At 36.8% G+C, this 14968-nt stretch overlaps 2 protein-coding genes across 2 annotated transcripts; both read right to left on the bottom strand.

The window, feature by feature from the left end:
• Positions 1-12: 12 nt before the first annotated feature.
• LOC145498506 (uncharacterized) lies at positions 13-9729 on the bottom strand. The gene is made up of 4 exons (XM_081478429.1): positions 8985-9729; positions 6019-6542; positions 2750-2999; positions 13-816 (listed from the first exon to the last, which is right to left on the bottom strand). The coding sequence occupies exons 1-4, from the start codon at positions 9186-9188 to the stop codon at positions 352-354; spliced, it is 1443 nt and encodes a 480-aa protein (XP_081334555.1). The 5' UTR covers positions 9189-9729; the 3' UTR covers positions 13-351.
• Positions 9730-11331: 1602 nt separating this feature from the next.
• Positions 11332-12565, bottom strand: LOC145496375 (alpha-1D adrenergic receptor-like). Its single transcript, XM_081475998.1, has one exon. The coding sequence runs from the start codon at positions 12483-12485 to the stop codon at positions 11394-11396; it is 1092 nt and encodes a 363-aa protein (XP_081332124.1). The 5' UTR covers positions 12486-12565; the 3' UTR covers positions 11332-11393.
• Positions 12566-14968: the final 2403 nt, after the last annotated feature.

Below are 14968 nucleotides of genomic sequence, written 5' to 3'. Positions count from 1 at the left end.
TGCAACCAAAACTGTAGTAGAAAGAAATTTATTTGTCATTATTTTGTCATTAAAAAATGTTTTTAAATAACCCTTTGGCTTTCACTAATAATTTGGTATTGACAAAACTCTATGTATGTATACAATGTAAGTCAGATCATTTCTCTTCTACATTTTTCAAGAACCTACAAAATATTTTAATGAAAAATATAAAAATTATGTTTAAAACCAACTAATTTTATATACAATATTTACAAGATCTTTCTCCTTCATTTAACTGTACATTAAGTCCCATACTAAAATTGTTTTGTACATTACAATGTAGATGATGCATCTGTATCTGTGGAAAACTGATAAATAAGTTTGACGTCTCTATACTCTGCAACAGGACAGTGGCCCCCGGGCACAAATGTTATGCCCCCCAAGGGTAATGCCAGTAGGATTGCCATCAGCAGCAATGTCTTTTGTTTCTGCAGCTTCCTTGCTTTTTATGTTTCTCTTCAATTTAGTTGCCATGCTCATAAACAAGTTCTCCACATTGTCTGCCTCTTTTGCAGACGTTTCCATAGCCGTGCCATCTTCATTCTCGGCAATCATTTGTGCACTCCTGAAATCCACTTCCCTCTGGTGGGAAAGGTCATTTTTATTCCCTACAATGTACATCAGCACCTTCTTGCTTGTGAATCTGTGGACGTCATCAAGCCAATGTTGTTGCAGGTTTTCAAACGATTTCCTATTGGTGATGTCATAAGTTATAATGACACCATCTGCATTATGGTAATAACTGTGGGTAACTGAGCGGAAACGTTCTTGACCAGCCGTGTCCCAAACTTGTAGCTAGAAAGGTAAACCAAAAAAAAAAAGATCAATGTCGATCACAGTTGGAATTTTACATTTTAATAAATTTCAATTGTATATTTTTCCTCTAGCCCTAAAACCGAGTTTCTCAAACCCTTGATTTTTTGAATATCTGGATAACTCAAAGCAAAAGTCGTTTCCCTCCCCTCAGCCGAACATTGTAACAATATTCTACCCCCGTCACGCAATTTTTCAAACCCATTATTTTCCTGCATTTTTGAAAAGTGAGGATTCCACTAGTACTGTCGTTCTGATGTGATAATGTAAAATATTAAACAGAAGAAAGGCCCAAGGTTACTTATTAACTGTTGATATTTACTTGTTTATTACCCCCAACAGAGTACAGGATATAATAACAAGCTTAATGGAATGGGACTAATATTTCCTCTTAATTTGAACATTATTAATTAGTTTGATAATAATTTCCTTACAATAATAACAATAATAAGAATAATGTTAAGAAGAAGAATAACCTAAAAATATATCATGCAAGGGAAAAACATGACACTTGTGAACCTGTATGTCATTATTTTTGCAGTCCACCACAACCCCTCACATCTCCCTCTTAGCAAAAATGTTATCAAATTGTTTGAATAACCATTTTTAAATCATTTTGAAGAATTTAGCTCTTAGGTATAATGCAGCAAAATAAAACAATTATTTATCTTACAGTTATAGCCCCCTTATCGTAAAATAAAGAATTAAAGAAGTATTCAGTTTATGGGCCTAGGCAAACTTTGCATTTGGCTAACAGCTTTATCTTACAGTACAATTGTTCCACACCTATTACAAATTATATAATGGATTTCACAATTAAGAAAAGAAAAACTTTGAACACATACGGTGTGCACATTTTATTTCGCTACAAAGTGACAAATTAGAATTTAGTGAAGGAACAATATTATTTTATTTCATTATCCCGGGCATTGGGGTGTTTTTTAATATTCCCCTTTAACACATAACACAAAAATTTTAAATTTCCCATAAATATTCACCAAAAACATACAAAGGTATACACGTAATAAAGAGACGTGACAGCAAATTAAAAACAGCCAGACTAAAAAATTTGCAGAGCGAAAGTTTCCTGTTTTCCCCAAAGTGCAGATAATTCAACAGCTAAGTGAAAGCACGAGTGTTTTGCACGAAAGTAAGAAAATGTAGCCAATTTATTTTCCATTACCAGCAATCTTACGAGTCGATACAAACTTTTAACAGACATGTAACAGTCGGCTGTGTTACAACTTGCAGTTTTAACACGAAATTAAAACCGTATGGAAGTCAGGTTCGTTTTATACAGCTCATTTCAACTATACTGCTGTTACGCAAAATCTGCAGCAGCACGAAAACGTGGGAATACGAATGAGCTAAATAGAGGAAATGACGGAGGCTTGTATCAATACCGACAAGTAACAAACAAGTACCAGCAAAAATGTATTTAGAAGTCGGCTTACGTAAATTTTAACATCCATCAAACGGAGGGATATAATAAATGTGAATGAATCATCCACATTAAAAAAGTGTACTGGTAACATCATACATATAGGCGAACATTTTGTATTAGACCTTCTCAAAAATGGTAATCGCCGCGCTAAATTCGTAATGCGGTTTCGAAAATTCAAAACAAAATTATAAAACTCACGGAATAATACCAGCATATTTTTTTAAGGTCATGTAGATATATATAAATTTGCGGGAAAAAAAACGTGTGTCTTTTGAAAATTAAGCCAGTTAAGTAAAATACTCAAATAAGGTAAAATAACAGAGCTGATGAAATGAAAAAAAAAAAAAAAAGCGAAACAAGAGCTTGCGCGGACTTCGAATCCATGCAAAACAAGCCGCACGCGCGTGCTTGTCAAAATTACGTCTCAGCGAAATCACGAAAGATGAAGTAAAAACTAAATGTTAAACCTACCTTAACTTTTTCTCCGTCGACTTCCACGGTTCGTATCGTAAAATCCACACCGATCGTTGGACCTTGCGAAGGAGCAAAGAATCCCTTCGTAAATCTTTTAACCAGACATGTTTTTCCAACGTTGGCATCGCCAATCAAGATTATTTTAAACAGGTAGCTGTAGTCTTCCATTTCACGGGCAAAGTTTGTAAAAATCCAACACAACGAAAATTTGTGAGCTTCGCTTTCCTTTTTCACCCCAAGCGCAAGGCGGGTAGGAAGTCAAGTGAAGCTTTGACAGGGGAAAACCAAGCTTTTCACAGAAATCTTCTCTGTCAAATTTAGAAGGTTACATGTTGATCAACCACGCGCGAATGAACTAGAAGCATTGTGTTCAATTGTTCCGATTGGACAAGCCCACAATGACGTCATAGAAAAACAGTATTACTGACTGCACGTGGACTTCCGGAACGAAGGTTTTTTCACTTTCGACACACTCAATTTCCGGTTTCGCTGTATTTCCCTTGACGTGGGCTATTTTTGTCGAATTAGCTTCTAATCTGCAGCACGTGATAAGATCCAGCACTCTCAAAACCAGCAAATCAATTTTGCGTTGCGATTTGTTTGCTTTATGCAGTCAGAATGTTATTTATGGTACAGTAAAATGGGAATTGTAATGAGCTATTTAAAGCCCGTCTCTCCAAGGTTCTGAGGGTTTTTCTGGCCTGCAACGAGGCACCACGGGACTTTTTTAGGTGAGTCATTTGACATTCACTCGTACAGCAACCCTCTCTACTGAAGCGATCACTGAAAGAATCGCGCAAAATATTTTTCGCAACCTGATCAGGAGTAAGACGATGTACCTTGCCAAATTAACTTGGTATGAACTTTGTTCTTTCAATATTAATCCAGCGGAAATAATCCTTAGGGGTCCTTCATGGTGAACAAAAAAAGCCACATACTTTAAGACTTACATTTTTTGAGAAAAACTTTGAAAAAATATCAAAAGCGTTTAGGAAATGACTCAGTGATTGAAAATCTGGTTATCTTGCAAGAGGAAACATGCCCTTGGTGTCTGGGAAGAGCTACAATAGGTAGGGCGATGACACAAGGTAATGATGAGTCGGGGAGGGGTGAGGTGGTATATAAATAAACAATAAAGAGATTTAGATCAATAAAGATTGTTTGGCAGTTAGTCTGAATAATCAGTGCTTTATTTATTAACTAAACTTAACTAACTCCAGGGCAACATTTTAAAATAGCTCTTATGTACATCAATGAGTTCTTCTTTTAACACAAATTCAACTATGGACACTTTCAGCTATTTCCATTTACCTGTTTCAGATTTTCTCCCCATTTTCTAGTGGCAGATCCTGTACATATATCTAAATGTAATATAAAACTATCTTCATGAAGTCTTGTCTATTTATGGCAATTTATTTGATTCCTGCTTGTTTTTATTTCTCTGTGTATTCCTTAAGAACAATCAGGAAAGAAAAAAGACAAACATTAACATGAAGGATTTTGTACTCTGTTTCCCATTGGTGATTGTGTAGTTCCAAAAACATCTATTAATACCTCCCCCACAAAAGGGATTTTTTGTAAGACCTTCTCCCCTCCCCACACACACACCCCACTGGAAATACCAGTTAAGAAGTTAAGCTTCATACATTTCTTTAAATTTTGGGGTCTTACCAGAACCCCCACCCTCCAGAAAATTCCAATCCCTTCTGGGGGAGGAGTGTGGATATTTTCTGGAACTACAAACTGTAAGTTATAACTTCCAACAATAATATTTTATTACAATACATCTGGCTTCCCTTGAATTTATGTCTCTTGATCAATTTAGTCTTATCATTTCTTACTATTAATCTCAGTGTTCTTACTATTAATCTCAGTGTATTGATAGATTACTATAAATCAGAGGTGCTGCAGCAATATTCAAGAATTGAATTAATTCACACTGTTATTGGAAAGTCCAATAAACTCTGTTTTGCTACTGAGATACCTCTTGGATCAGAACACAAAGAAAGTCATGTCTCGTAGCACAAGGCTAGTCGTGATAGTGGACTTTTCAGTCAGGCTAATGTTTTCTATCCTTTGCTTGCACAATGGCAAGAAGAAATGTTAAGTAAGAGATAAGTGAGAAAGTGTGAAACATTTTGGGGGCTAGTGTGAATGACTTTCAGGCTAGAACATCACAGTTACAGTTTGCCTGAGGGGCGAGCCTGAAAATTGGTTTACTTTGGATCCTGTTTGATAATAGGGAGTTTAAGAAAACCACAACAAAAGGTCTAATGAGAGCAGCACAATGGCTGTGCACGTGCATTATAATATTCTTTGTATATTTCTTTGCTGTCCTCTGCAAAACAACATCATGAAACAACCAAATTCTGGGTTGTCTGGAGAACATGAACCATGACGGCTAATTTTTGTAATTATTTTAATTTCAAATTTATTGTTGTGTCCTAAATTCAGTTTTGTGATTGTTTGACAGTGATAAACAAACTAAATGACTTTACTGCACTGTGAGATTCCTAGGTAAAAAAAAATTAATATAAAATTAATTTTCCTTAATTGACATTCTCCTTGGCATTGACAATGTGGTTACTTAAACTCCCTATTGACCCAATCATGCCCTCCTTACTAGTCGCTATGACAAATGTGGACCAAGGAGGGCCTGATTACAGGTTAAAAATCAGAATGAGTAAAAATGATCGAATCATATTATATTATTACTTCTGAGCTATGTGCACAAAAATAAATTGTTGAGTTCTTTAAGCACAAAGTAATATCTAAACCACAGGAAAAGTGCATACATTCATAAAGAAGCAAGAGAAGCAACCAAGTGACTTCCGCACTTCTTATAAATAAGTGTTCTTAAATTCCCAAGTGCTTAACAAATAGCTCAACAAATGTAATTTTCTTTCCTACAATAATTCACAGATTGGGAATACTCAAACTTGTGGCATAATCCATGTGCATTATATTGCTAAGTAAATATACATGAACATGGATAAGCCACATGCTTTTATTATTACATCTTTATCAGGAAAAGAAATAGAATCTCACTACTTTTTGTAGAATCTCCCGCATTTTTTTTTTTTATGGGTCTCCTGATTTCCTTTTATCAGGGGTTGGCAGATCTGTATTACTGTCCTGTTATAGGAGATGTCCTCCAAGAGGAGGCTTCCCTCTGCAAAGGTCCAACTGTATAATGAAGTATTTGTAACTGACTAATGTAAATTGTGGACACTTTTTATTATGATGAGCCTTACTTTCTTGATCACGAGGATTCGCAACAATTCTTCTTCTGATGTCCAGTTTCATTCTTGAGTTTAATTTTCTTCTGCGAATTTCTAAATTTCCCTGATTTAGTTCTTGATTTGGTGCTTTCGACTGATGACTCCAGAGACGTGTAACGTGGAAGTCTATCCATAAAACTTTTTGACCGTACAAGTTTGTGAGAGAGTGTTAGAAAAATGGATTCAATTGTCTCCAGTTCTTCATCATTTTTGGTTGAAATTTCCCACATGGGCATGCTGTGGAGGTCTGCAAATTTTCTTGCTTGATTTGAGCTAACTATTCTCTCATGAATGAGGTCACACTTGTTCCCAATCATAAGTTTTGGGACTTCTCCGTCACAATCAGTCAGACCGTAGTGGTCATATTCATCAAGCCATGTTGCCAATGCCTTGAATGAACCCTCTCTCGTGATGTCATACATGAAGATTACAGCACTCACATTCCTATAATAATGAACCACCATGCTTTTACGAAATCTCTCTTGACCAGCTGTATCCCAGATTTGTAGCTAGAACAAGTAAAACAGAAAACAGATATAAATATAATAAGTAAATACACTTTTAATTTTGTTAGAGCACTTTTCAATGGGCCATTTCCGAGATACCTTGTGCCTCTGTTTCAAAACAAGACCTTGTACAAAAACTTTCATATGAAAATGAGTTTGATTTGCATGAAAAAGAACCTGTGGATGGAACACATTTTCATAGGAATAGTTTTGCACAGAGGCAAAAGGCAACTTGCAAGATGCCTATTGAGTGTTGTGAAACCAGAACCAAACCAATAGAGCGGTTTTCAATTGAGTGTCGTAAAACCAAAACCAAACCAATGACTTACCAATTAAACTACTCAGCCAATCTCAAACCGTAGTAAAACCAAAACCAAAGTAACTGCCTGATTACTTTCAACACTCAAATGAAAACCACTCTAATATGTACAACCAAAACCAAAACCAATTAAGTAATTGACTGACTGTAGTGGTTACTTTCGATTGAAAACTGCTCTAAAATCCATCCTGATTATTATGGCTCTATTATAGTTGGTATGGTATAAAAACTACATTAGTGTAAGTTTCTCATCTTGCACATACCAGGCAGGTACACGTAAATACAAACCTGTCAATCTCTAGGATGTAGAATATCAAACATATCAGTGAAAATCAGCTATCAAACCTTTTGTTCTGAGACCACCATGAACTACTAAGGGATTTTGATCACGATGGGGAGGGGGGATGATAATTGTGATTTTACAAGAACTCCTTCAAGCTACCAAAATATGATCTAATTTTAAGCAAATTGAACAAATTTATTTTCAAACCTAAGGGGTACCAGAGAAGAAAAATAAATTAAGATTTATTGAATTTTTACACCAATATATTATTATCCAGACCAATTTAATTTTTCCACTTTATTACAAGAAACAGAATTAAATTAGAATCGACTAAAAGAGCATTTTTTTTAAAGGGGCAGATATTTTTAATAATTGAAGGGTTTCATGCAAAAAGGGCATATGTGACATTTTGGGTTGATTTTTATTTTTTGCAGGATCGAGCTAATTTTTGGCAGACTGACTGTTTTGACATGAAAAGCATCGTTGCGTAATTGTTTTCGTTGATTTGCGCTTCGTTTTCGAGAAATAACGTATGCAAAAAACTCAGTCTTCCAAGGGTACCTTTTGGAGATCTTTTGTTGAGCGAAAAACAAAAGAAACCTTTGTTTTGCTAAACAATGAAGTCACTGAAGCGTGGTATTTGTCGCTAGTTTTATAATTCATATAATTACGCAATTCTCTTGCTGTTGCTTTGTTAGTGCATGCGAATAAGGCGCTGAACTGGCCGGATGCAAGTTTGTTTTGTCGTGACACCGGTTCGATACGAGGTCGGTCAATTTTTTTTTCCGGTCTATTTCTCTACTTTTTCCAAAAATCAAAACATCTATTTAAAAAAATCCATGCTGTCGAAGCTGCTAAAAGTAACCATTTAAGTTTGCACCACGTCAAAATCCACCGTTCGGAAAACTGAGTTTTTTTTGCATACGTCATTTCTCGAAAACAAAGCACAAATCAACAAAAACAATTACGCAACGATGCTTTTCATGTCAAAACAAGTCAGTCTGCCAAAAATTAGCTTGATCCTGCAAAAAATAAAAATCGGCCCAAAATGTCACATACGCCCTTTTTACACAAAACCCTTCAATTGAATATGAATCTAGTTCCAGTCTTTTTATCTCTTTTTATATGTATATTATTAGATTTCTTATATAACTTTTTACATTTTTGCATATTTATATATTATTTTATTAATTATTCATTTATTATTTTATGCAGGACCCATGTTGACAGCAGTTTTTATAACTGAAATGGTCGTCCTACATAAATATGTTTATTTATTTGTTTATTTATTTATTTTAAATGCCATTGAGGTGCAACTATGACCCTATTAGTACAATAAGGAATTCCTTCTTTCATGCTCTATAGTCAACAAAACATCTTTCAAACCTCATCAATTGGATTCATGTACAGCACCTTCCATATAACAATGGGGACAGACTGAGTGCATAACAAAAGGTAAAGATATCAATTTGGTTATTGCATGTCACACACCAACCAGATACCTATTGGCTGTAAAAACAAAAGGTTCTTAAATGTTTGACTTGTAAGCTCGTGGGAGCATTTTCTCGACTAACATTTCCCCTAAATGAGCAATCAATATTTTTTTGACAAACTCGGGCTATTAGAGTCTTTATTTATCCGAATCTCTCTGTTTACATATACCATATACGAACCCTTCGCAGAACAAGCCAAAACAAAATAGGACGTGTTAAATATTACATTAAAGTGTCACAGAAATTGAAACGTCAACACAGCTATCATGCAGTTATCATAAGAAAAGCTAACCGTGAAAATTACAGCAGTCGCACATCAAACCGCTAAGCGCAAGCTTGAATAAACCTACCCGGATGTTTGCACCATCCAACTCGAGTTTTCTTTCCCAGAAATCAACTCCAATTGTAGCCTCTGTTCTCTCCGGGAATTTTCCGGTCGCAAATCTATGAGCAAGGCAAGTCTTTCCCACGCCACTGTCGCCGATTATTATGATCTTAAATACTTGCTCCGGAGTCTCACGTTCGCCGTCTTCGTCTACTTTGTCGTAAAACATGGTAGTATTGATTCTATATAATAGGTAAGTGGAGAGCCAATGGAGGAAAACTTGCCCGAATTGAGTCGAAGTCTGCGGTCCGACGTCATGTCACGCGCAGCTTTGCGCGCTCATCACGGATTCCTGACGCAAGATGGCTAAATTTCCCATCAACTGGACCAACCGTGGACTTAAATATGTCATTAACAGAAAAGGAGGCCTTGAAGTGTTAAAATCAACCGCGATATTCGAATCGACCGTGTGTCTACCTGGAAGTCCAGACTGAAAAATACTTCTCGAATGTTGCTATTGCCAAATATGGGGGACTAACCGCAGGTTGTGATACTTGAGGGCTCACAAATCTTTTGGGCTTGAGTGGGCTTGGAATTCTCGTGGTCGTCCTCGTGAGGTTCGTGTGAGCGAAGTCATTAACTTAGTCTTAATTTTATTGTGTTCCATACCTGAAAAGTACGATTTGATAATACGAGTCGAGTAAACCCTCTTAGCACGTCTGGTTCATTACTAAATAGAAAGCATTTTTCGTGTTTCTATCGTGTTTTAAAAGCCACTCAGCTGTGTTCTGTTGGAAATCCGCGAATCTGATTGGTTCTCTCATCGTTTTTTATTCGCCGGATAGACAATAATCGAGCGCGCTGCTCTTGAAACTGAGAGCTATTCTTAAGTTTAGGTTTATTTAAAAAACACACAAAATTGTAAGTTTTGTGCTCTAATCCTTTAGAGTGTCTACTAAAACGATTACAGTACTCGCCTCGGTTTTGTATGAACAATAGTCAACTCGGCTGTACGCCTCGTTGCATTGACTGTTCGCTCATAGAAAACGAGGGCTTGTAATCTAATTGTTAAACTGATACTGAATGTTGGATGAGGGTGACAGGCTCCTGGTTGAATAGTTTTAAAAAGGACCAAAGTCTAAAACAAGGCAAACTATCCCAAAGCATTTTAATACACATTTTATCTGTTAAATATCTGTTAAAAATCATGCTTATATTACAGTTTGCATAGCGTTAAACTTTTACATCATTTTAGAATATATTGAAACTTTTAGTCGTGGAGATACTAACATAATTGTTGCTTCTCTAAAAACTCTAAAATCCGAGTTAAAACAAAGCTATTAATTATGTTTGTATGTGATTAATAAATTCCGCGTTATTAAGTAAGTGTTTTATTTTGGGGAACTCAAAATAGTTAATTTCCCGAGCTTAACAGATTGGGTCACATGATGAAGATCTCGTATTTCAAGGGCTTCAGTGGCTCATTTTCATTTTGTTCATGTTCGGTTCACACGCCTTTTATTTCGTTCAGTATTTTGTACCTACCCATCCCTCCCTTAGGAGGGCAGAGAGGTTTTACTGTTTATCTTTCGTTTATTCATCTCCTTCTGGGGAGATCGCGAGTTTAATAAAGCCTCTCTTCGTGTCAAACAATTGGTGTCTCAGTTTCACTTGTGTAGTGCTTGTTTTCGAAGGGAATTAAGACTAAGTAAGTAAGTTAGACTTTATTAAAGTGACTGACTCTTAGCTGTTAGACAGTAAAAGTGGGTGTCGAAAACATCCGATCTAATAAGGTTCCTATCTGAGTATGCATATATAAACAATAGCCTCCATTTTGCGCGAAAATATGCTAGGATATTTGTCCGCGGAAATTATCTGTTCCGAGAAGCGAACAGTTTTCCGAGAGCGTAGCTCGATCGAGGAAAACTGTGAGCTTCGAGGAACAGATAATGTCCAAGGACAAATATTCGAGCATATTTTCGCGCCAAATGGAGGCTATTGTGTTTTATTATTCTTCAAATCTTTTTCACAACACGCGCAGTTTTGAAAATTGAGGAAATTTCTCGGATATTCCCCAGTTTTGGCTGGAGAATATTTGGTCACGTGACGTATTTAGACCAATCGCGCGCGAGAGAGAATATTTGCTGTATTAGAAGTGTTCTCTTTTCAGGGTATTTTCGGACTTGTGCCCAGTCAATTCACAAAACTGTGCAGGCGTCGTTGCATTCGATTCGTCGATAAAGGGCGGGAAACAGGGAGCACGGGGCTTGATGGTTATTGGCACCGTAGTCCTGTAACTCCACGCGCACCGCCGGTTTTCAACAAGAGAATTTTCATCCTCTTCGGCCAGGGCGGGGGGGGGGGGGGGGGGGGGACGCAGTTGGCTCTGGCGATGATCATTGGCAAATATTCCCGGTTTTTTTTTGTCGATCTTTTACCTCATCTGTGTTTGAGGAGAAAACTGTCTGTAGAATTTCCTACCAGTTGACTTTAAAGCGTTCCTAAATTGCTTGTACTTCCAAGTATAGATTAGAGGATTCAAACAACTGTTTGTATATCCTAGCCACAGACAAATCAGACTCACTTTGGAGTTAATCTTTTCCATCATTATAATGTCTAGAATTAGTGTAAAACAAAACGGAGTCCAACAAAGGAAATACGCTCCAATTACGACCAAAAAACTCTTTGCAGTTCGAATATCTGAAGCGTGTGGCTGCCTTTGAGTTTGTTTGGACGCCTGGGGAAACGAAGCAGTAATTTCAAAAGTGCTCTCAGCGGTTACTTCGGGTTCGATGGTTGACGCAAAAGAACCACTTATCATTTCTGGTGGTTGGCGGCTATTACGACTATTAAAACGTTGCACATTTATTCTCTGAACGTGCGAACGAGCGATTCGGAAAATTTTCCAATAGCATACTGCCATAACAGTTAAAGCGAGGCAGTAAGTTAATCCAAGAACAGCAATGGCAAAGATAAGGGCTTTGCCCGATCCCGACCAGTCTTTTCCGATATCGCAGTTATCCAGATTGGGAATAAAACAAAAGTAAGAACTGACGCCAAATTTTGGCGGAAGAGCGCAGAACGTAGCGTAAAGCCAAATAAACGCACAAGCTGCGCTCGCTTTTCTGGGGCTTACAACAGCCACGTACTTAAACGGCTTAGCAATAGCAAACCATCGATCAAACGACAACAGTTGCAAGTTCATAATTGAACAGATGCAGAACAAAAAGTTTGCAAAGCCAATAAATTCCTCGAAAGCCAATCCAAGACGGAATTTTCCATGAATTAAGGTGTCCACAGAAGTTGGGATAACTGTGAAAGCGACAAATAGGTCAGCTAGCGCCAAATTCATTACAAACCAGTTAGATTCCTTGCGGTTCAGTTCCTTTGTGCGCAAAATTACAAACACGACCAATAGGTTCCCAGAAATCGCTAAAACATTCACCACCAGAAGTCCTAACGAGGATATAATAATTTCCGTGGAGGACCAGTCTTTAGTAATAATACCTGAGCGATTAAGCGACATACTAGTAAACGGTGATTTCTTCTCTGACCAAAGTAGAAAACAAAAGCTAGCCGCCTTGATCACAGACCGCCAAATATCCCACCAAGATCTTTCTAAGCTGCAGGTGCTTACTTAAGGAAAATGAGTAAAAGCATTGGTCACCTTGGTAACTCCCATTTAGCACAACTGTATTTCAAAACGATTGCGAACTTAGAAGTTAACTTCTACGTTTTGTGTTTTACCATATGTCATTTCCCTCTCTGAAAGGTGACAGCGGTAAAGCGATTTGGGCGTTGGAATAGGTGCATATGTATAATTTATCGAGAGCTTTATGATAAATGTAACGAAATTAAATTGTCCATTTGCTCTTGTTGTATCAACAACTGTTCTAACAGCTCGTTTCACTTTAATTTGGCGACCAAGTAATGACGATTGACTTGTAGGTTTATTAATTGACACCTGCAATTCCACAAGCCCTATGGGAGAAAAACAAAAATTGAACCGAACGTTAGGCGCAAAATATACGAACACCTCAAACGTTACATGTAATTTACTGAAAAAAGAAAAGATGAATCTATGATTAAAAAAAAAATAGAAGCGGAAATGGAAACAAAATTTGCATACTAATTAGCAAAATGTAGATGAAAGCACCGCGCCTAATAGTTTTCATTTCAATGTTCATACATTACCGAAAATTAAAGTTCTGAAAGCAACAATCCTTTAACTTTCGTTTTAATATTTAACAGCCTTTCTAAATTATGTCTATCGTTTCTTTTCCAGGGTTGCATTTTTTAAGAGGTCGGTACTGGCAACCAATCCATCTTAATAAAATGAAGATGTTTTTTGTTTATTTAGAGGATGAAAAGGATAGCTTTGTTGAAAAGAATATATAAATTACATCAAACGTCAACAAAGAATAATATATTGCCTTTGAAATAAGGGTCGCCTAAATAAATATCATATCAGTATGGTATCCTTGATCTATCCGAATATTTTTTACCATTTTCACTCATCACAATAATTCAAGTTCCCTTTGAATTCATTACTTTCGCATGGTCATTACTATTGGTCCAGGATGGACAGGGAGTATTCCGTTATATAAGTATAAAGAGATGCGCCTTAGCGGCGCCAAAGGCTTTGGTTTTTTCAGCCGTTTCGGTCTGAAATAGGGTGTAGAGTTTTAGCATTGTGGTGTGAAATAGGGTATACACCATGGTCTTGAATTGATTATGCTTTTTAAATGAAACTGTGATATCTTCCCACTCCTCTCTCGCCCCAGTCTCACCCCGGGAGCAGGAAGAAGAGAGTCCCTGGTGATGAGGTTGACTCTTTTTGTCCAGGAAGCTAGATTAAGATGGCCGAACACAGTTTTCGCGCGCGCTTTTGCTAATGCAATTCAACGCGTGCACAAGGATTGCAAAAAACAAACATGCCGTCAATTAATAGAGCGATCATTTTATTTACTCAACACCCGCAGTATCTGTGTTATTTTTCTCTATAATTGAACGCAGTGTATTGATGGCTTTAGTCTTTTATCGCAAATATATGTTAGAAAAGGTAAAGATGCAAAGAACTCGGCAATAGGCCCTTTGCAGCTGGGGTCACGTGACCAAATTTTTCCTAAAAAATTTTTGTAATATGGGCTATAACTTAAAGAATACCAGAAATGGAAAGAGCGCATCGAAAATACCACAATGGCCAAGTTTGAGGTCCCAGGAAAAAACGAGTAAGTTTATACCATAGTTTGAATTTTCGGAAAATTTAGAGGATTCGTATGGAAAATGTTGCTGGAGAGCAAGGCCTTGCTCTCCAGCAACATTTTTCCATACAAATCTTCTTATTCTTTCACAAATTCAGACCATCATAAAAACTCATTCTCTGATGATGGAGGCCTCAAACTTGGCCATTTTGATATTTTAGAAATGCTTTTTCCATTTCTGGCATTCGTTAAGTTATAGCCCATAGTTTTATGAAAAGTAGGTCACGTGATGGCTTAGCTGCAAAGGGCCTATTCTCAGCTTTTTCTTTGTTACCGAAAGAACCCAGTTAAATGCAGCGCATGCGTAGTAAGTCAAAAAATTGCGATTGAATGAAAATTTGCACTCTCGGAAATACGCCTATTTCTCGAGAACCACTCATTAGAATTTCACGAAATTTGGCACGAAAATACTTTAGGAAATAAGTAACTGGAGTATCGAAAATTGAACTTTAACAAAGGAAACGCTAGATATTCCAGTAAACCTTCAACAAGGGATAATTAAAGATCTCTCTGTTAAATTATTAGCAAAATTGTGTTAACTTGTGAGAATCGTTACAAGTTTGTTGCGTGCAAATTATAAAGAAAATCTAATGACTAGATTTTCTACAAATAAACAAAACCGATTTTAAAGGCCTGTTTATTTTTATTCGTGTTGCCATGGCAACGGCACATACGTCAACTTAACCATCAAAAAACTTAAGTTTGTGTTGTTAACTTGCTTACTGCCAGTTTTGGCGACCGAAAG

Source organism: Orbicella franksi, chromosome 9 (assembly GCF_964199315.1).
Source record: "Orbicella franksi chromosome 9, jaOrbFran1.1, whole genome shotgun sequence".
Classification (NCBI taxonomy): Eukaryota; Metazoa; Cnidaria; class Anthozoa; order Scleractinia; family Merulinidae; genus Orbicella; species Orbicella franksi.
This window is presented reverse-complemented; position numbering and strand designations above follow the sequence as displayed.